Source organism: Papio anubis, chromosome 3 (genome assembly GCF_008728515.1).
Source record: "Papio anubis isolate 15944 chromosome 3, Panubis1.0, whole genome shotgun sequence".
NCBI lineage: Eukaryota > Metazoa > Chordata > Mammalia > Primates > Cercopithecidae > Papio > Papio anubis.
In genome coordinates, this window is record NC_044978.1 from 95,178,339 (window position 1) to 95,201,628 (window position 23,290).

Genomic DNA, 23,290 nt, shown 5'->3' on the forward strand with positions numbered 1-23,290 from the left:
ATACTTTTGGCAAAAAAGTAAACAGACTATGGTAAGTGCTTTGAGATCTTAAGGGAAAAAGTGTGATTGAAATATTGAACAAAAGCAGTATTTCTGCCAAATTCATATGTTAGGAAGAGAGTTATGGACAGAATAATAGCTCAATGGCATCAGTTGTATTGACTTAACTGAACTTTGAGATCTAAGTATATCATCCTGAATGTTATTTATCAGAAAATTTACTACATATGAAAATTACACTTTATAACTTCAATTAGAAGAATGAGGGAAAGCTATTATCATTATATTATGTTTCTAGTGCCTTAAGATAGCTGATGTTGATTCAAACAACATTCTGTGCTAACAGAAGTATGGAAGAGTACTGGTATCTGATAACCCTGCAGAGATTAGAATCTGTGGTCTTCTTCCCCCATCCCACCCCCCGCCCCCCATTTATGACTAATTGCGAGAAACTTTGCCAGAATAACACACATTACCAAGAAATTCAAGGCTGGTAAATTTTCATCAAAGAAAATTTAACTACTGATTTTACAACTGTCTGATGTGTGCATGTCTAGATGTTCTATCTTACTGATTACCATTCAAGAAAATATTCTTCATGCTATTTTCAACAGCTTTTAATCTATTTGGATTGGTCCGAAGAATCAGCATGCAAGGAATGGCAATGATAATAACACCTCAGCATTTTTTTTTTCATGTAGGAATATATACTTACAGCTGCTGCTCCAGGACTTTAACAAGGACTTTATGCTAATTTCAAAAAACACAGAATCCTGTAGACTCAACATAGTGTCTCAATCAGCTGCAAAAGCAGCAGCAGTAGCAGCAGCAGAAGCAGAAGCAGCAGCAGCAGCGGTTTTGCCGTTCTATCTCTCCAAGCCGCTGTCCCTTCTCTTCTCACAGGCAGCAGAGTTTTGGCCCACAGTGCCTTGGCTTCATTACCATGCAGTCTTGCAGTGACGCACAACTATAGTGGAAATGCCGCTGAATGCAGATGAACTATCCAGTTGAATAAAAGCTTACGAGTTTATTATAAGTGCCCAGAAGGACACCCTCACCTTTCTTTATGCAGATATACACATGGCCAAGATTATCGTCTCTGTTTATGTTACTGTTAACCAGTTTTGAGGAGCAGTGTCTCTAGCTGTGTAATCACGACTGCTAGTATACAGACAAGGGTAAGAAGCTCTACCCTTGAGTACCAACTTTTCTCATTAAGGGCCTTAGAATTTAAAAATAAATAAATAAATTAGGATTTAGTATAAAATCTTTAAATCTTTTCCTTTAATAGCTGATGGAAAAAAAAAAAAAAAAACTGGAGGTATTTAACTGACTTCAATATCAGTTTCCTCTAGGTGACTTTAGTAGTAAATTCTCTCCACCCCTCTACACACCCAGGCAGTAAGCAGTGATTTTCTCAGCATGTTTGTGATGATGCAGAGTCCACTGTCTCACTTACCCCACTAGAGATCACGCTGGCCAATGGAATGAAAAGATGATGTAATGAACACTATGGCTGAGCCTCCATCAGCCTCTAAAACTGCTCAGCTCAGGACAAACTTTCCTCTGCTGCACGCAACTTATTCAAAAGAGATAACTCTATTATAATAATGGGATTAGTTAAAAATACAGTCTTCTATTCTTAATATAGCACATAATTCTCTTGAAAATCATATAGTCAAAATGTCAATGAACAGCAAGAAATCCTCTGGTCAAATAAAATACTAAACATTTGTAAAACTTTCTTCTATAGAAGCTGTTCTACACTGAAAGCAGACGCTGTTAAAGCCTAACTGCTCTTCAGTAGAAAACAGTAGAAAAATTTCACAACCAAAATGAACAAATAATATGTCATTATCAGAAGAAAAATGTCTTGGCCTCATATTAGTTTACTGTGACTTTGAAGGTCACATGTTTAGAGTTGTTTTTTTCCATATGTAGCAATACATTTGTACCAATCCATCTATAGCATTGTACCCTTTAAGTAACACAAAGAATAAGGAAATGCAGTGATCAAAGTAATAACTGAATAAATTTATTCACAGCCAAATGGCTAGGCACTGTATTAGAAGCTAAAATAACATCCTTTCACAAAAAACTATTATACATTATAGGAAATTCATTAAGAGATATTCAGTGGTAGTGGTATTTTTTGGAAGGGGTGGGGGTCATTTGAAGGTATATTTTTTCTCAGAGCAGTCCAAGAAATATGGCCATCCCTACTCCTAAGGTGACCTAAAAAGTAAATTCAAATCAGGAAGGCAAAGGCTAACCAACACAGAACCATAATACCACAATACTCTTGTTTGGGTACATCGCGATTAGAGACATTTCAGAATTAGTTTAGACACCAGGATTTCTCCTCATATAATGGAAAACATGCCTTAAGATGCTGAATGAAAAAAGTGCATCCCACAGCTCAGAAACATTACATACTATAATACATCTCATTCTTATACATCAACAATATATGTCAACATGCAAAATATTCCATGTTTTACAGAAACTAGTATACTTTTTCTTTCTGATTAATTTATCCCCCAAAGTGATTTCATAATACAATCCTCTTTTCATCAAACAGTTGTTAACAAATTCAGGAAATAAGCCAATTTAGACCCAAACTACATTGTTAAATGCCACGGCTCAGAACTGAACCATGTCAGTAAGTAGACAAGTTAGTAGGCGTAAGTCTAGATATTTTGCCATATTCTTTGTACTCCTATTGAGCTAAGCCTATTACTATCATATGAATCTTAAAAGCTACTTACTACTATTTGGCTATAATGTTCCATCAAAGTAACTGAGGTTCATTCCCAGTAAACCTTTACAAACTATAACAAGCAAAACTATTTGTCATACAGAATGTTAGAGTATGATAACTTTTGGGGGGAGGGAAGGGGTCAAATAATAGGCGATTTTCTCACAACTTTAATAAAAATGAATTGTCTTCTGCTTAAGTTTTGTCTATATGGGTCTATAAAAAAAATCAGAACCTAAAGTTTCTTGTCTATCTAATCAGTCATATATATACATATATACATTATATATAATGTATCACTATATACATTATATAATGTATCATTATACATTATCTACACATGACTACATTATACATTCATGAAAATTTGTATAATATACATTCAAAATACATTTAAATATACATTATATAAATATATAATATATAATATAAATATGTTACATATAGTAAACATATATATTTTATATATTATATATAATTATATATGTATCAGTCATATATACATACATACACATATATATACATATAATGCACATACATATAATGTATATCTTATATATAATGCACATGACTGTATATACATTATATGTATATATCCATGTATAATCATGCATAATATATAATGTATAACCATGTACATATAATGTACATGTAATCATGTATAAGTACATATGATCATACATATAATGTATATAGTCATGTGCATTATATATAATGTATATATACGTTATACATGTGTGCATTATATATATGTGTATGTACATATGACTGATACAGATATGTGTATATATAATGGATATATATGACTGTATATATGTATTTATCTCCCAGGCAAATTAATAGTTTCTTTGGAACATAAACGCAAGAAATTAATTTCAGAGCTTATTTTGGAAGTTCCATTTTACATCAGGGCTTTATCATACACACAAAGAAGGTGACTATGGCACTTCCCATTTATATGGAGACTAAGTCCATAGGCCTATGTGGGCAGAGCCTCATTCTCTCTCTGAACTCAATTCTGAAATGTAAAGAATAAAATAAATAGTTACTATTTCAACTATTAATCACAAACATCTTAGCAAAGCTTAGTGGAATAAGTATTTTCTTTCTAATCCTTCCTAAACTTTTATCATCCAGATTAGCAAAGTATTAACTAGGATGACTACATATGCATCCAACCAATCAAACCTTTTAGATGATGATGGAAGAGTCCCACTATATTCTGAATGCTTTTACAATCCTTTGATTACTAATCCTATTTTGTTTTGTTTTGATATGGGGTCTCATTCTGTTGCCCAGGCTGGAGTGCAGTGGCACGAACAAGGTCACTGCAGCCTCAAACTCCTGGGATCAAGCCATCCTCCCACCTCGGCCTTTCAAGTAGCTGGGTAGACAGGCGCACACCACCACACCCAGCTTATTTTGTCTTTCTTTTTTTTCTTTTCTTTTTTTTTTTTTTTTGTTTGTTTTTTTTTGTTTTTTTTTGTTTTGTTTGGAGAAGTAGGTTCTTGCCATGTTGCTCCAGCTACTAATCCTGTTTTTAAATTACACAAAGAATGATACTGCTATCAATCTTCAAATGAGTTTTCTATCCTTAACCTGCCAATTAATCACAGAAACTAAGTCACAGCCTAGAGCTTACTGCAAGATTGTCAAAAGACAAACGATGCCAACTTTCGATTTTATTCTTTTTATAAATTCAGAATTCTCCAAATTGTATCACATACCTCATCACCATTAAAAGTCACAGAAATTGTTTCTTGATGGCATATCCTTGGCAAAGCAGAAAAATCTAATTTGGATAATTTCCTTCAATTATACTCCTCCCCACTTTTAGATTATATATTAAAGAAGGCTTTTTAAATGATAAGTTTTAAAACATTTTTAAGAAATTCAAAATTCAATATTATCAGCCTTTATTGAATAAGGTCCTCCTGGCATGAGCCAAATACTATTTAGTAAAGATTTGACACAAAAGATGACCATGGAAGTTCTCTTGCCCTCAACAAGTTAAAAAGTAGGTTTCCCTATTTCTTTTAATCAACTTCCACTTAACTCTATGCCCATTTAACTGGCACTTTGAGGATTCACTGAAGTAGCTACTTGCTTTACATTTTTAAGCAGAGAGTTAACAGAGGTACATTCCAATACACCAAAACCATACATACCAGGAAAAATTCTTAGTAAATCTCACAAAATATTGCTATTTAGATATGGATCTGAATAAAATGTTACTTAATAGAGAATGAAGTTTGGATTTAACTAGAAATATTATGTAATTGATGAGAATTAAACGATCTGGCTAAACAAAATTCTTCAATTACTCATTCATAGGAAAAAAGTAAAAATATATGAATTATTCCTCATATTGAGAGTTTTAAGTATCTCCAAAATTATTAAACTGGTATCCAGAATTACCACAGGAAAAAAGAGAAATTGGCAAGTTTTTCTATACAAATGTCAAATACCATATTAATGCTAGAACCTTCTACAGCCCCCAGAGAGTTCAGCTTTTCAGAGTCCTCTCTTTTCTGGAGTTTAGAAAAGAGACTGAAAGGTTTTAGGTAGGCTGGGTAAGGTGGCTGACAGCTGTAATCCCAACACTTTGAGGGGCCAAGACAGAGGATTGCTGGAGCCCAGGAGTTTGAGACCAGCCTGGACAACATAGCAAAACCCCATCTCTACAAAAAACTACAAAAAAAAAAAAAATTTTGCTGGGTGTGGTGGCACCCGCTTGCAGTTCCAGCTACTCAGGAGGATGAAGCGGGAGGATCAACGGGGCCAGAAGTTGAGGCCGCAGTAAGACATGAATGCGCCACTGCACTCCTGCCTGAGTGACAGTGAGACCCTCTCAAATAAACAAATAAATAACAAAATAAAGGTTTTAGGTAGAAGGAAAACTGCTTTTACGTCTATTATGTAATTACCACCACATGTGAAATATAAACAAGAATAAAAAAACGGTTATAACAATCACTTCATATTTTTCTTTGAAACCTCATTAAATACCACAACAAAATGCTAATAGTAACTACCTATAGCATTGATTAACTTTCTGATATACTTACTTCTTTCTTCTATTTTACTTATGCCTTCCTATATTTCTCAAATTTTCTTCAAAAATGTTTTAACATTTTTAAACTTTACTACAAAAAGAAAGCAGGGGCTGGGTGCAATGGCTCACATCTGTAATCCGAACACTCTGGGAAGCCAAGGTGGGTGGATCGCTTGAGGCCAGGAGATCAAGACCAACCTAGACAACATGGCAAAACCCTGTCTCTACTGAAAATACAAAAATTAGCCAGGCATAGTGGTGTGCGCTTGTAGTCCCAGCTACTCGGAAGGCTGAGACACAAGAATTGCTGCTGGAACCCCGGAAGCGGAGGTTGCAGGGAGCCAAGATCGCACCACTGCACTCCAGACACTGGGCAACTAAGTGAGACTCTTGCCTCCAAAAACAGAAACAAAAAAGAAGAAGGAGAAGGAGAAGGAGACGGAGACGAAGAAGAAAAAAGAAGAAGCAGGGCTCCTTGAAGAAATACTGATTCTAGGACTCGGGCAGAAAATATACAAGATAAGCCTGGAGCATCTTAGAGTATCAGAAACAAAGAAAGTAGAGAAGGTAGAGCAAGACAAGGGCTCAAAAAATAAAATAATGTGGTATGTTAGAGATACAGGGGCTGACTGAAAGAGCTCTTAATGGTCAAAGCTGAAACAAATTTGAGCAACAAAATAAACAACATAGGTTTAGAATATAATGAAAAGTAAAAAACTAAAATTTGTAAGTCCATATTGATATAAATGAATGACTGAAGAAGTAAATAAACAGGGGAGAAGAGATAAAGTTTTCATTGTATGGGAAAGGAGTTAACCTACCAGGCCTGACTGCTATCCTTTGAAAGGCCTTACAAGGTTGGCCCTTGGCTGACATCTGAAAACTTAGATTTTGGGAGGGACCCACCACTCCCAGAACTGATAAGAGTGGCTCCACTATGCCTAAACTGTTTGTATAAATAATACAATTTACATCAAACACCTGCTTTCCTCCTGGGAGTCTAAAATTTGAGTTTATGCCAGCTAAGGGGGTGTCTACACGAATAGCGCTAATAAAAACCCTGAGCACTGTCTCTAATGAGCTTCCAGGGTTGGCACCATTTCACCTGTGGTGTCACAGTTCATTCCTAGGGAAATAAATCCCAGGGAAATAAAAGCAGGGATAAAGGGGTAATTTTATTATGGAGAAACCTGACAAACACCACCTCATCCAGGAGATCAAGGTTAACATTATCATTTTAAGTCGTTTTTATTTACTAAATTGACATAAGTTATTTTAATGCTACAGACTTTTGATATGATGTGATGAGAATGGCACTTAATCTATATTCTTCTTCCCAAAAACCTTTAAGCCCAGTCTAACCATTATAAAGAAAAAACATAAGACAAATCCAAATTGAGGGACAGTATACAAAATACTCAACCAATATTCCAACATTATCAAGATCATTAAAAACAAGGAAAATCTGAGAAATTGTCACAGTCTAGAGGAGCCTAAGGAAATGTGGCAACTGAATGTAAAGTGGTTTCTTGAAGCAGAAAAAGGACAATGGATAAAAATAAGAAAAATCCAAATAAAGTATGAGCTTTTGTAAATAATAATGCATCGACATTGGTTTATTAGTTGTAAACAGTGTGCGACAATAATGTAAAATAGTAACAGTAGTGGAAACTGATTGTAGAGTACACGTAAACTCTTTGTATTATCCCTGCAACTTTTCTATAAATCTAAAAGTATTCCAAAATGAATAGTTGGTTTAAAAAATTTCATTTTCAAGACTTCTACTTCTGGCCCTGATGGAGTAACTGGAATTGGGCTTATTCTCCTACCATAATAATTACAACATTGTACAAAGTATATGATCAAGGTTTTCAGACATGATAAAGGAGAATGATGACCGCTGAGAGATGAGAGAAAAGAGGAACACTACAAGCACCCCAACTTCTGGGCCTAGGGGCACTTTTAGGACTACAGTACAGGAAGGGATCCCATGAAGTCCCACAAATCACAGGAGATGTCCCCATTAAATACTGAGGGCATTCTGTAGATTCTCCAGAAGGTCATGCCTCATAATGGGGCTAGCAACTATCTAAGCACTCCTTAAAGTAGTTTCAAAGACTCCAAAACAATCCTCCAAACCAAGCTACAAAGGATCAAGCTGATCTGTAAGTCACTGCCTTCCAAAACAAACAACACATTTTAAAATAATGTGACAAAATCCAGCACTCAATGATGTCACAAATGGCAGCATCCAATTAAAATGTATTAAATGTGTCAAGGAGTAGGAAACTGTGTCCTATAAAACCAGTCAATAGAGTAGACCTAGAAATGACAGAGATGACAGAATTGATAGGTTCTTTAAAAGGTAAGTTTATGTAAGTTCAAGGACGTAAAGGAAAAAATAAATACAATGAAAAAATAGAAAATAAAAGACTCAAATAAAATGGAGAAAGAAAAACACAATATCTAAAACAATAAATTCACTGTGTAGAACTAACAGAGGATAAGACGCTGCTAAAGAAAAAAATCAGTAAACTTGGAGAAATGGATATAGAAACTCTCCAAAGTGAAGCACCAACAACTAAACATAATGAAACAAACAAACAAAAATGAACCCAGACTCAGTGATTTATGGAACAGCAGCAAATGGTCTAATATATATCGAATTGGAATCTCAGAAGGAGTGAACAGAAAATATTAATTAAGGACAGGCACAGTGGCTGACACGTGTAATCTCCAATACTTCAGAAAGCCAAGGCGGGAATGCTGCTTGAAGCCAAAAGTTCAAGGCCAGCCTGAGCAACATAGTGAGACTTTGTCTCTACAAAAAAATTTAAAAATTAGGACCTGTAGCCCTAGCTAGTCAGGAGGCTAAGGCAGGAAGACTGTTTGAGCCCAGGAGTTTGACGTTACTGTGAGCTACTGCCCTCCAGCCTGGGTAACAGAGTGAGACCCTGTCTCTAAAAAATAACAATAATATTTTTAAAATAAAGTAAATTTAGAAAATAAAATATTATTTGAAAAAATAATGATCAAAAAATTTCTAAAATTGACTGGCTAAACCCACAAATCCAAAAATCTCAAGGAAAAGCAAACAAACACCCAAAGAAAAGATCAACAAAATTGACAGACCACTAGCAAGACTAATAAAGAAGAAAAGAGAGAAGAATCAAATCGACGCAATTAAAAATGATAAAGGGGATATCACCACCGACCCCATAGAAATACAAACTACCATCAGAGAATACTATAAACACCTCTACGCAAATAAACTGGAAAATCTAGAAGAAATGGACAATTTCCTGGACACTTACACTCTTCCAAGACTAAACCAGGAAGAAGTTGAATCCCTGAATAGACCAATAGCAGGCTCTGAAATTGAGGCAATAATTAATAGCCTACCAACCAAAAAAAGTCAAGGACCAGATGGTTTCACAGCTGAATTCTACCAGAGGTACAAAGAGGAGCTGGTACCATTCCTTCTGAAACTATTCCAATCAATAGAAAAAGAGGGAATCCTCCCTAACTCATTTTATGAGGCCAACATCATCCTGATACCAAAGCCTGGCAGAGACACAACAAAAAAAGAGAATTTTAGACCAATATCCCTGATGAACATCGATGCAAAAATCCTCAATAAAATACTGGCAAACCGGATTCAGCAACACATCAAAAAGCTTATCCACCATGATCAAGTGGGCTTCATCCCTGGGATGCAAGGCTGGTTCAACATTCGCAAATCAATAAACATAATCCAGCATATAAACAGAACCAAAGACAAGAACCACATGATTATCTCAATAGATGCAGAAAAGGCTTTTGACAAAATTCAACAGCCCTTCATGCTAAAAACGCTCAATAAATTCGGTATTGATGGAACGTACCTCAAAATAATAAGAGCTATTTATGACAAACCCACAGCTAATATCATACTGAATGGGCAAAAACTGGAAAAATTCCCGTTGAAAACTGGCACAAGACAGGGATGCCCTCTCTCACCACTCCTATTCAACATAGTGTTGGAAATTCTGGCTAGGGCAATTAGGCAAGAGAAAGAAATCAAGGGTATTCAGTTAGGAAAAGAAGAAGTCAAATTGTCCCTGTTTGCAGATGACATGATTGTATATTTAGAAAACCCCATTGTCTCAGCCCAAAATCTCCTTAAGCTGATAAGCAACTTCAGCAAAGTCTCAGGATACAAAATTAATGTGCAAAAATCACAAGCATTCTTATACACCAGTAACAGACAAACAGAGAGCCAAATCATGAATGAACTTTCATTCACAATAGCTTCAAAGAGAATAAAATACCTAGGAATCCAACTTACAAGGGATGTAAAGGACCTCTTCAAGGAGAACTACAAACCACTGCTCAGTGAAATAAAAGAGGACACAAACAAATGGAAGAACATACCATGCTCATGGATAGGAAGAATCAGTATCGTGAAAATGGCCATACTGTCCAAGGTAGTTTGTAGATTCAATGCCATTCCCATCAAGCTACCAATGACTTTCTTCACAGAACTGGAAAAAATTGCTTTAAAGTTCATATGCAACCAAAAAAGAGCCCGCATTTCCAAGACAATCCTAAGCCAAAAGAAGAAAGCTGGAGGCATCACGCTACCTGACTTCAAACTATACTACAAGGCTACAGTAACCAAAACAGCATGGTACTGGTACCAAAACAGAGATATAGACCAATGGAACAGAACCGAGTCCTCAGAAATAATACCACACATCTACAGCCATCTGATCTTTGACAAACCTGAGAGAAACAAGAAATGGGGAAAGGATTCCCTATTTAATAAATGGTGCTGGGAAATTTGGCTAGCCATAAGTAGAAAGCTGAAACTGGATCCTTTCCTTACTCCTTATACGAAAATTAATTCAAGATGGATTAGAGACTTAAATGTTAGACCTAATACCGTAAAAATCCTAGAGGAAAATCTAGGTAGTACCATTCAGGACATAGGCATGGGCAAAGACTTCATGTCTAAAACACCAAAAGCAATGGCAGCAAAAGCCAAAATTGACAAATGGGATCTCATTAAACTAAAGAGCTTCTGCACAGCAAAAGAAACTACCATCAGAGTGAACAGGCAACCTACAGAATGGGAGAAAATTTTTGCAATCTACTCATCTGACAAAGGGCTAATATCCAGAACCTACAAAGAACTCAAACAAATTTACAAGAAAAAAACAAACAACCCCATCAAAAAGTGGGCAAAGGATATGAACAGACATTTCTCAAAAGAAGACATTCATACAGCCAACAGACACATGAAAAAATGCTCATCATCACTGGCCATCAGAGAAATGCAAATCAAAACCACAATGAGATACCATCTCACACCAGTTAGAACGGCGATCATTAAAAAGTCAGGAAACAACAGGTGCTGGAGAGGATGTGGAGAAATAGGAACACTTTTACACTGTTGATGGGATTGTAAACTAGTTCAACCATTATGGAAAACAGTATGGCGATTCCTCAAGGATCTAGAACTAGATGTACCATATGACCCAGCCATCCCATTACTGGGGATATACCCAAAGGATTATAAATTATGCTGCTATAAAAGATGTAGGATACAAGGTTAATATACAAAGGTCAATTGTTTTCCTATACATTTACAATGAAAAACGAGCAAATGAAATTAATAAAACAATTATATTTACCGTATTATTAAGAATAATAAAATACTTAGGAATAAATTCAACACAAAAGTGCAAAAATTATACTCTGAAAGCTATAGAACTTAAGAAGAACTAAATAAATAGGAAGCAGTTCACAATTATGGAGAAGAAAACTTAATATTGTTCAGATGGCATAAAATCCAAATGAATCTACAGAGTCAATGCAATCTCTATCAGAATTCTGCCTGACTTCTTTTAAAAATGGTCAAAGTGATTCTAAAATATATATGTAACTACAAGGAACTCAGAATAGATTGAATAATCTTGAAAAGAAAGAAAAGGATTTATTTTTATATGAGTTTATAGAAAAATTGGAACCTTCAAACACTGTTGGTGGGAATATCAAGCAGTGTGACCAGTTTGAAAAGCAGACTGTCAGCACATGAAGTTATTAAATATAGCATTATCATATGACCCAGGATTCCCACTCCTAGTTATGTGAACAAGAGAAATGAAAACCTATGTTTGCATATATTTTACATAAATATTTATAGCACTGTTTATAATATTCAAAAGGAGGAAATATTGCAAATGTCCATCAAGTGATGAATCAATAAGCAAAGTGTGGTATAACCATCCAATGGAATATTATCCAGCAATAAAAAGAAATAAGTACTGATATGTGTCACCACATGGATGAACTTTGAAGCAATTTACTTAGTGAAAAAGCTGGTCAAAAAAGGTCACATATTGTAAGAATCCATTTATATTAAATGTCCAAATGGGGGAAGCTATGGAGATAGAAAGTAGATTAGTGGTTTCTTAAGGCTGTGTTGGGTGGATAACTAGGGGGATGGTAGCTAAAGGGTAGAGGGTTTGTTCTTGAGGCACAGAAATGTTCTAAAATTGTGGTGAGGATTGCACTTATATGTGAATGTACTAAAAACTCATGAATTGTACACTAGGTGAATTTTATGGTATGTGTGTGTGACATGTGGATTTGATTTCAATAAAGCTTGAGGATAATATGACAAAAAAAAAATTATGCTGCTATAAAGACACATGCACACGTATGTTTATTGCAGCACTATTCACAATAGCAAAGACTTGGAATCAACCCAAATGTCCATCAGTGACAGATTGGATTAAGAAAATGTGGCACATATACACCATGGAATACTATGCAGCCATAAAAAAGGATGAGTTTGTGTCCTTTGTAGGGACATGGATGCAGCTGGAAACCATCATTCTTAGCAAACTATCACAAGAACTGAAAACCAAACACCGCATGTTCTCACTCATAGGTGGGAACTGAACAATGAGATCACTTGGACTCGGGAAGGGGAACATCACACACCGGGGCCTATCATGGGGAGGGGGGAGGGGGGAGGGATTGCATTGGGAGTTATACCTGATGTAAATGATGAGTTGATGGGTGCAGCACACCAACATGGCACAAGTATACATATGTAACAAACCTGCACGTTATGCACATGTACCCTACAACTTAAAGTATAATAATAATAAATAAATTTAAAAAAAAAAAAAAAAAGAAAAAGCATGCTAAGGTGCACCATAATCAAACTGCTGAAAACCAGTGACAGAGAAAGAATCTTAAGAGCAAGAAATTAGCCAGCACAGTGGCACATGCATGTAATCCCAGCACTTTGGGAGGCCAAGGTGGGGAGATCACTTGAGCCTGGCAGTTTGAGACCAGCCTTGGCAACATAGCAAGACCACAGCTCTTAAAAAAAAAAAAGGCAGGAAATTGTACAAGGCAGAAGTTAGAATGACATCAATGAAAAGCTTAAAGCATAAAACTACTGATCCAGAATTCTATATCCAGTAAAAATCTTTCAAATATAACAGAAAAGTAAAAATGTTTCCAAGAGAGACAAAAGCTAAAATACTGTCACCAACAAATCTGCACTACAAAAAATAAAAAGGAAGTTCTTCAGGTGGAAAGAAAATCATGCAAGATGAAAACCTGAATCTATACAAATGAATGAAGAGTGTCAGAAACAGTATGTAGTTAAAATACTTATTTCTCATTTTAAATGTCCTTTCAAAGTTAATTAACTATTTAAAGTAAAAGTAATTAACAATGAACAGTTGGGTTTATAATATATGTAGAAATAAAATAATTGACTACAATAGCACATAAGAGGACAAACAGAAGTATAAGGTTTCAGGTTCTCATATGTAAAATGTTATCTTACTATTTGAAAGTAGGCTGTAAAAAGTTGAAATTCATTTTATAAACCCCAGAACAGCTACTTTTTAATTAAATATATAATTAATTTAAATTAATTTAATTTATATATGCATAAAATAAGCCAAGAATAGAATAAATCAGAATACTAAAAAATACATAATTAGTCCAAAAGAAAGAAAAGGGGGTTGGGGAAGAAAACACAACAGATGGGACAAATAGGAAACAAACAGCAAGATAGATTTAAACCCAGACATGTCAGTGGTTACCTTCAATACAAGTGGTCTAAAAACTGCAAAGGATAATTGAGTAAATAAAAGAGATCCCCTTGTGCCCTTGGAGAGGTTAGAATCCAATAGTGGTATTAGAAGTGTGTGTGTGCAAGTGTTCCCACATACAAACATGTATATAAAATTACGAACTGTGATGAACGGCTGTGAAGGCAGTGAAGGGGATACTCACAGAGGAAACCAGAGGGTGCCTGAAATAGGGTGGTCAGGGAAAGCCACTCTGTGGAAACAACATCAAACATGAAACTATTCAGCAGGTGGGTATTCTTCTGAAGAATGAACCTTTATGCTCAACCCCGAAAAGAAAAAAGGATAAAAGCAAAGTAACTCTGGCTGACCAGGGTTAAGCACCAGAGTCCTATCCACTGGGCTCTTCCATTTACCTGAAATGATTCTCAAAAAACCTATGAAATACCCAGAGGGCTCCAGGAAATATTAAAGTAGATACTGAAATGCCCAAAAAGGTTTTGAGAAGGAACAAGATCAGACAGGCCACTTGACTGGTTAGGTGGCGAGTGGACTTGCAGAGGACACAGTGGAAGTCAACGGGCTATTTAAATTGCTGAGGTGAAAGACAATTACTTTAAAAAAAAAAAAGTATACTGATAGTAATTAGGAAGAAGGCAGTAAGAATGAAAATAAGGAAACATTTCCAATTTTTCCTGCTAGATATTTCCTGATGTATTTGGTGACTAACAAAATGGAAAAATACAAGTAAAGTTAAAATATTCAAAGGTGACCCCCAGGCTTAGGGGACTCAGTAGGTCATGCTGAATGTGGAATAGCCCAGTATGGGTCACATAAAGAAGAGTCTAGGCTACATATTAAAAAATCTGAAACACAAAAGGATGAAAGGACTAGACAGCAGAGAAGTAGACAGATTACCAGTCCCACAAAGCTCTCAAGGCATCTTCGTTATTTATGAAGGGGAAAAGTGAATTAATTATTTTCAAGTGCTTGCTAGGCAATAATAACCACACTTAATGAATTCAGCTGAACTGAGGAAAAAGAAAGCAGTAAAGAGACAATAATTCAAATATAGCACTATCAAAGGTAAACAAAATAAACCACTGAATAATGAAGAGAATCTGTTGCTGAAACTGTTGGACCAGCATTCTGCCTAGAATTCTAAATAGAAAGGTTTCAGGTCATGTCCAAATTAACTGCTTATATTTAGAAGTATAAATCAAGTTTCTAATCATAGCTATAAGTGGGTTTCTAAAAAAGGTAAGTTTATACAAATGTTACAGATTGGACCAATGCAATAATATAGTCATAAGTTAGCAACATAAAACCAGTAAGGAAGTATTTTAACTAAGCGCTATAATTTGGGGTGTGGTTACCTATGCAGCAATTACATTGCTTGTGTAGGCCATAAGGTACAATTACTGTCACGTTCCTGACACAGGTAGTCATTAATAGCCCAAATTGTTCCTGGCTTTTGGTTTTAGTACTTTTTATATATTTCACACATTTAAAACACATTCCTCTGCTAGAATGAAACAGTCTAGAAGATCCTGTAATCGTAACTTTCTTCTTTGCCCACACAAACCATACCAATTGCCTAACAAATTTGGCACAGTGCTAAGATATTATTTATTCAAAGATAAAAAATCTGCTCTTTCCAAATATATTTAAAAATCATTCTCAAGGTCCTAAGAAATAGAGACAGAAATATTTCATTGCCTGAAACAATAGTTTTTGAAGATACTGTTAATTAAAACCCAGATTTTAAAATTTCTATTCAAAAAGCTCCCTGTTACTGGATTTGTATTTTTATAACACAATGCATATTTATTTTATTGTCTTGAAGCTGGAATTATTAATACCAACACAGTTTCACTGACAATATAGTTAATACAGATGTTTAGGGAAGAAAGGGGTATCTGCCATCAAAATTGGCTAGTCCTAACAGAACAGAACGAGTAAAACTCTATGCATCCATAGTGTGAATATATAATTTGCTGCCCAAAGCAAAGCTGTTTTGAGCATGAAGTAGGTACTATTAATAATGATGCCAGAAAAGAGACATAAACTGCAACTACCCAGGGTGTACGGAGACGTCTTACAGTCACCTTCTGCATGAAGCACTCATCACAAAGTAAAGGCTCACTATTTACTGCCAAAACTTGCCTTTTTTTTGTTTCCTAAATTGTCAGTAGTAAACTACATTTTCAACCAACTATAGGTTCTTTACCATTAAAGCCACCTTTGATATCACGCTAGTTTTAAACCAGAGGAGTGAGTCAGCAAGGCTGTAATAAAGTAAAAGTCTAAACCAGGAAAGGAAGAACCAATAAACTGCAGAAGCAACCAAATGTAAGAGCAAAAATTACTCTTAAAGAGGACCAGGCCAGGTGCAGTGGCTCACGCCTGTAATCCCAGCACTTTGGGAGGCCAAGGCGGGCAGATCACTTGAGGTCAAGAGTTCGAGACCAGCTTGACCAACATGGTGAAACTCCATTTCTACTAAAATAAAAAACCAAAAATCAGCGGGGTATGGTGGCACACACCTGTAATCCCAGCTACTCGGGAGGCCGAGGCAGGAGAATCGCTTGAACCCGGGAGGTGGAGGTTGCAGTGAGCCGAGACTGTGCCACTGCACTCCAGTCTGGATGTCACAGTGACACTCTGTCTCAAAATAATAATAATAATAAAATAAATAAATAAATAAGAATTAGAGAACCAATGGGGTTAAAAAGGAAAGATGAAAAGATCATCCAGTAAAATTAAATGGGTGAGTCCAAAACATAGATAAATGTTTATGCATGGTTAACCTTAATCAAAATGCACTGTATTCAAAGTAATTTAGAAAAAGCTAACTTCATAATCTTAATATTCTTTAAACCCCCACTCTAAAACCTAGAAAACCAGAATCCATTGTTTAATAAGATCCCTTAGGTGATTCTTAAGCACGTCCAAGTTTAAGGGCTACTTAACAGGAAATTTTGGAAGCCTAAGAAATAACAAAGAGAAATTTTCTATATTCATTACAATGAACTTTTCATAGTTTTTTTTTTTTTAAGTTTCTTCATCAAGTAGGCTAGAAATGTGTATCAGCTTATACTTCCTCTTGAGGACAGTGTAAGAGATCAAAGGGCCCATTTAATTTTAACTCACTCTTTAGAAACACAAAAACCCATCAAAAGTCTAAGTAAAAGAACTAAGTAAAAGAAGAATTTAGGTAAGGTGACTATAATTTACTTTGTAATAACTAAAATTATTTTGGATTGCTTATCTTTAACAGTTTAAATAAGTCAGTGATGGCATGTTTGCTTTGCTAGATACAGAATTTAGAAAAATATAATTCCAAAAGCCAAACTAATCCTCATCCTGATTGCCATCTTTCTGCAAAGAATCATCTGAGATGGTCTACGTTACCTCTACAGCTAATTTTTTTTAAAACAAAACAAAATGACTCAGATTAATAAATTTTATTATAAAAAAAAAAAAGCAAAGTATGTATTCTACCCCCATATGTAGCAGGATGGGGTGGGAGAGATGAGTGGAAGGTACGTAGGTATAACCTAGCAGACAATCCATTCCATTAAGGACAGACAGGTCATTGAGGACAGGTCCATGCAACAATATAACTAATAAAAGCAACCACTTCAGAACCGCAAATCAGGATACCGGGCACATACAGGAAATGTGTTAAGCCAATAATTGTTATCTTTAAAGAATAAAACATCTGGCCTTCCAAAAACAGTCACAGAATCACCCCCCCCTTTTTTTTTTTGAACTGGAAAGATTTTAGCAATCATTTATCATAATCTCTTAAATTCCATGAGACAACTGAAGACCAAGGAAGATAAGCAATATAGTAGGATCTCAAATCAAATTAATATTTATTGAACACCTACTACAGATTAAACACTATTCTAAGGGTTACAAAAAATAGAACTAAGTATAATATTGGACTCTTTCTTCACAGCTTCCATTCTCTTTTTGTTTTGAGACAGATCTTGCTCTGTCTCCCAGGCTGGAGTGCAGTGGGTGCAATCTCAGCTCACTGCAACCTCTGCCTCCCAGGTTCAAGCAATTCTCTTGCCTCAGCCTCCCAAGTACCTGGGATTACAGGGCACACCACTACAGCTGGCTAATTTTTGTATTTTTAGTAGAGACAGGGTTTCACCATGTTGGCCATGCTGGTCTTGAACTCCTGACCTCAGGTGATCCGCCCACCCTGGCTTCCCAAAGTGCTGGGATTACAGGCGAGAGCCACAGCGTCTGGCCAAAGCCTCCATTCTCTATTTCCCAGGTAAGTTATTTGGATATAGTTCTCTGATATTACCAATCTTCTTTTCTGTAGTCTAGCTTAGGGGTTGGAAAACTGATACCCATGGCCAAATTTGGCCCAACGGCTGTTTTTTTAAATAAAGTTGTAGTAAAACGCAGCCACACACGTTCACTTGCATATCATCTAGAGCCACTTTGGCTCTACAAAGCCAGAGCTAAGTACCTGTGACAAAGACCCGTGGCCTGCAAAGCCTAAAATATTTACTGTCTGGCCCTTTACAGAAAAGGTTTACTAACTGCTGTTCTAGATTGATCATCGTTTGCTTAATTTGAAGTGGTTTTTTTGTTTTTCTTTTTTCATTTTGAAACTAAGGCTGGAGATCGCATCACTGCACTCCAGCCTGAGCGACAGAAGAACAGTCCATCTCAAAAAACTTAAAAAAAAAAAAAGAAAGAAAGAAACTAAGACTGGTTTTGCCTAGGGAACCATTGCCTACTGAGCAATCTGCTAGATGGTTTTGAAGGACAAGTCAGTAAGCTAAATATGGCAACTGACAGCACTTCTTGTTAACAAGTAAAAACTTGCTCTGGTACATAAAGGCTAGAGGACTCTTAACATTTATTTAACAAACGTTTACTAACTGCTTAAGAAGTGCCTGCCACTGGGCTAAACTCTGGGTACCCACAAAAGTCAGACCAACTCAGTCCTCAACCCACTATCTGGTAAAAAGAAACAATACTTTCATGTTAAATAGAATAATAACTGAGGTTAGGGGGTGAGGAAAACTTATTAACCCCAAGGATAGTCATACAAGAGATTTCCACCCCCCTTGCAGATTCCAGTTTCAGGAAGTCACCAGAATTTGAGGCTTATAACTATAGTTGCCTCAACCCAAAGGCCACAAGTTGTACCTGGGTGGGGTTAACCCTTGGACTGAATATTGGTTCCTGAATTCCCTTTATAGCACTTTATTTTTGTTTAACCTTTACAGTATATTCCTTTAGTTACATTTTAAACTTCAACTTAGCTTTATTCTTCTTAACCTATTTTTACTCTTCTTTTTAAAACCGTATCTTTATTTTTTCAATATTTTGAGATAGACATTTTATTGTCTTACTCATCTTTTTACACCTTTATTATTTTAGTATGTTTTACTTGCTATTTATTTGTGATATATTTACTTAGCAATACATTTTTCTTATCCCCTTGGTTTCAACTATTTTACCTTAGATTCAATACTGCTTTCCTTTTGCTTCTTAAGTGAAGAATAAGCAGCTGTGATCATCAAAATAGTCATCCACCAGCAAGGTGCAGTAACTGAACAATCAGAGCAGGTGCAGCCGCAGAGTGGAGCTGAGTGCTGGGAAGCCCTACGGTGTGCCTCATCCTTTAGTTGATGAAACATATGGTGGTCCTGGGATGAGGGTAGGGGTATTTGAGCATCAGAAGCAACTGGGGGAGGAGATTTATTAGTGGCTAAATATCAACTGACATGACAAATTGTAATATTTTAACAACCAGTGTCACCATACCCATACATACTGGATATACACTAGTCTTGTGACTAGTATAATTTGCATTATAATTTATAATATTATTATAAAGGTGTATATATATATAAAGGATATATAAAAAATTATATTAAAGGGATATATATAAATTTTATTTAATAAATAAATTTTATTTAATAAATTTTATTAAATTAAATTAAATGTAGGGGCGGAGCAAGATGGCCGAATAGGAACAGCTCCAGTCTCCAGCTCCCAGCGCCAGCGACACAGAAGACAGGTGATTTCTGCATTTTCAACTGAGGTACTGGGTTCATCTCACTAGGGAGTGCCAAACAATCGGTGCTGGTCAGCTGCTGCAGCCCGACCAGCGAGAGCTGGTGCTGATAAGCTGATGGGTGCAGCACACCAACATGGCACAAGTATACATATGTAACAAACCTGCACATTATACACATGTACCCTAGAACTTAAAGTATAATAAAAAATATATATATACATCAAAAAAAATGGGGTAATATTAATAGATCCTTCGTGGTGTTATCATGAAGATTCAATAGATGAATAATTTAAAGTGCTAGCCACAAGGTCTGGCTTATATTAAATGCTCAAAGATATTAGCTGTAACTATTTATAAAATGCAGGAGTAGTATATGGACACGGTGGTAACGCTTTTGACTGCTCAGTGATGTTTTCCTCCTGCTTTCTGATTCTCAGGTTCTAGAATTATCCCAAAGAGAAGCCACTGGCCACATGTGCCTGTGGAGCACTTGAAATGTGGCTAGTCCAAATTGAGGAGTTGTGCCCTAAGTGTAAAATACACACCGGACTTCAAAGACTTATTTTTAAAAAGAATGTAAAATATTCCATTAAAAAGTTCACATTGATTACATGTTACAATGACATTTTAGATATAATGGGTTAAATAAAATATATTGTTAAAAATTTAAAAATAAATAAATTAATTAAATTAAATTTTAATAAAACGTATTAAATAAAAATTATATATCATTAATTATATATCCTCTTTATATATCCCTCATATTATTACATATATATTTAATACATAAAAATTTTTAAAAGATGGAGGAGGCAGATGTATGTTTACTTCAATTAAGTTTCCTGCAAATTCTTTCTAAAAGCCAAAGAAATAAAGATCCTGACCCTAACTTTAACCATACTTAATTGCCCCGATTTTTAATAATAAACATCCGTGTATCTTTGGGAGGCAGTCTAAAAAGATAGCTTTTAAAATAATTTTTTACTGTTAATTTTAATTTTTTTACATTTTTTGAAATCATTTTTTACTGTTAATTTTTATGAATACATAGTAGGTGTATATACTTATGGGGTGAATGAGACATGTTCATACAAGCATGCAGTGTGTGATAATCACAGAGTAAATGGAGTACCCATCACCACAAGCATTTATCCTGTGCATTCCAAACAATCTAATTATACCTTTTTAGTTTTCTTAAATGTACAATTAAATTATTTTTTACTATAGGCTGGTGCAGTGGCTCATGTCTGTAATGCCAGCACTTTGGGAGGCTGAGGTGGGTGGATCACTTGAGGTCACGAGTTCGAGATCAGTCTAGCCAACATGGCGAAACCCATCTCCACTAAAGATACAAAACTTAGCGGGGCATGGTGGCGCACACCTGTAATCCCAGCTACTTGGGAGGCAGAGGCAGGAGGACTGCTTGAAACTGGGAGGAGGAGGTTGCAGTGAGCTGAGACTGCGCTACTGCTCGCCTGGGCAACAGAGTGAGACTCCATCTTGAGATAAATATATATATATATATATATATAATTTTTTTTTACTATAGTCACCCTGCTGTTCTAGCAAATACTAGATCTTATTCATTCTAACTATTAATATTTTTGTACCTATTAACCACCTCCACTTCCCCACTCCTAGCCTCCAATCCCACCAATGCTTTTCCTAGCCCTCTGGTAACCATCTTTCTACTCTATCTCCATGAGTTCAACTGTTTTAACTTTTAGCTCCCACAAATAAGTGAGAACATGTGAAGCTTGTCTTTTGTGCCTGGCTTATTTCACTTAACATAAAGACCTCCAGTTCCATCCATGTTGCTGCAAGTGACAGAATCTCATCCTTTTTTATAACTGAATAATACTCTACTGTGTGTATGTACCACATTTTCTTTATCCATTCATCTGCTGGTGGACATTTAGGTTGCTTCCAAATCTTGGCTATTATGAATAGTGCTGCAATAAACATGGAAGTGACGACACCTCTTTGATATACTGATTTCCTTTCTTTTGGGTATACACCTAGTACTGGGATTGCTGGATCCTATATAGTCGCACTATTTTTAGATTCCTGAGGAACCTCTGTACAGTTCTCCATAGTGGTTGTACTAATGTACATTCCCACCAATAGTGTATAAGGGTTCCCTTTTCTCTGCATCCTCACCAGCATTTGTTACTGCCTGTCTTTTGGATAAAAGTCATTTTTAACTGGGATGAGATGATATCTCACTGTAGTTTTGATTTACACTTCTCTGATCATCAGTGATGTTAAGCACCTTAAAAAGATACTTAAGAAGTGATTAGATTAACTATTAAAACACCTAGCAAAAACTACTGATACAGTACTGTTGCACGAACTTCTTTAAAAACCTTTGTATCTGAATCACACAATCATTTGGCAGTAGCTATATGGAAGACACACATTATGAACAAAGAAGGAAAGACAGGGCCAGGTGTGGTGGCTCACACCTGTAATCTCAGCACTTAAGGAGACTGAGGCAGGTATATCACCTGAGGTCAGGAGTTCGAGACCATCCTGGCCAACATGGTGAAACCCCTTCTCTACAAAAAAACAAAATTAGCTGGGCATGGTAACACATGCCTGTAATCCCAGCTACTCAGGAGGCTGAGGCAGGAGAATCACTTGAACCCGGGAGGCAGAGGTTGTGGTGAGCCGAGATCGCGCCATTGCACTCCAGCCTGGGCAACAAGAGCAAAACTCCATCTCAAAAAAAAAAAAAAAAAAAAATTAGCCGGGCCTGGTGGTGCACGTCTGTAACCCCAGCTACCCAGGAGGGTGAAGAACAAGAATCGCTTGAACCTGGGAGGCAGAGGTTGCAGTGAGCCAAGATCACACCACTGTACTCCAGCCTGGGCGACAAAGCAAGACTCTGTCTCAAAAAAAAAAAAAAAGGAAAAGGTGCTCTGTTTCAAGCCCCCATTAAATGTCCTATAAGTGCTAAAATTTTCAGGAATTATGCATAATAAAAGACCTAGATCCAAATTCCTAGAATATTTTCTGTGACAGAATGCTCCAAGGTTAAATTTGTAATTAAATTGATTCATCTATATCCAAATAAAAATCAAAAAGTCTTTGTAATAACAATAGCCACCATTTACTGAACAATTGTCAATTTTGTTGACAATTTTTTATAATCTTGAAAACAATGCTAGAAAGATATGATTCAAATTGATAGGTGAGGTTAACTAGTCTAGAGCGATTAAGTAGCCGATTCAAGGCAAGTCACTGATACAGCTCAGCTTAGTCTGGATGGAAGCTCCATCTCCCTCCTTTCTCAACATTTCACTGCCTGGTGC

General features: G+C 36.0%; 1 protein-coding gene across 26 annotated transcripts in view; it reads right to left on the minus strand.

Annotated features, from left to right (window-relative positions):
- The window catches only part of FRYL (FRY like transcription coactivator), a 285,578-nt gene that overhangs the window by 168,154 nt on the left and 94,134 nt on the right, over window positions 1-23,290 (minus strand). Inside the window, exon 1 of one of the 26 annotated variants that reach the window (XM_031664428.1) lies at window positions 716-1,291. The exons of the other annotated variants lie outside the window; for them this stretch is intronic. Within the exon in view, the coding sequence (XP_031520288.1) occupies window positions 716-788 (73 nt within the window). The 5' untranslated portion in view covers window positions 789-1,291. Of the gene's footprint in view, window positions 1-715; window positions 1,292-23,290 lie in introns of those variants that run through there. 26 annotated transcript variants of the gene reach the window in all.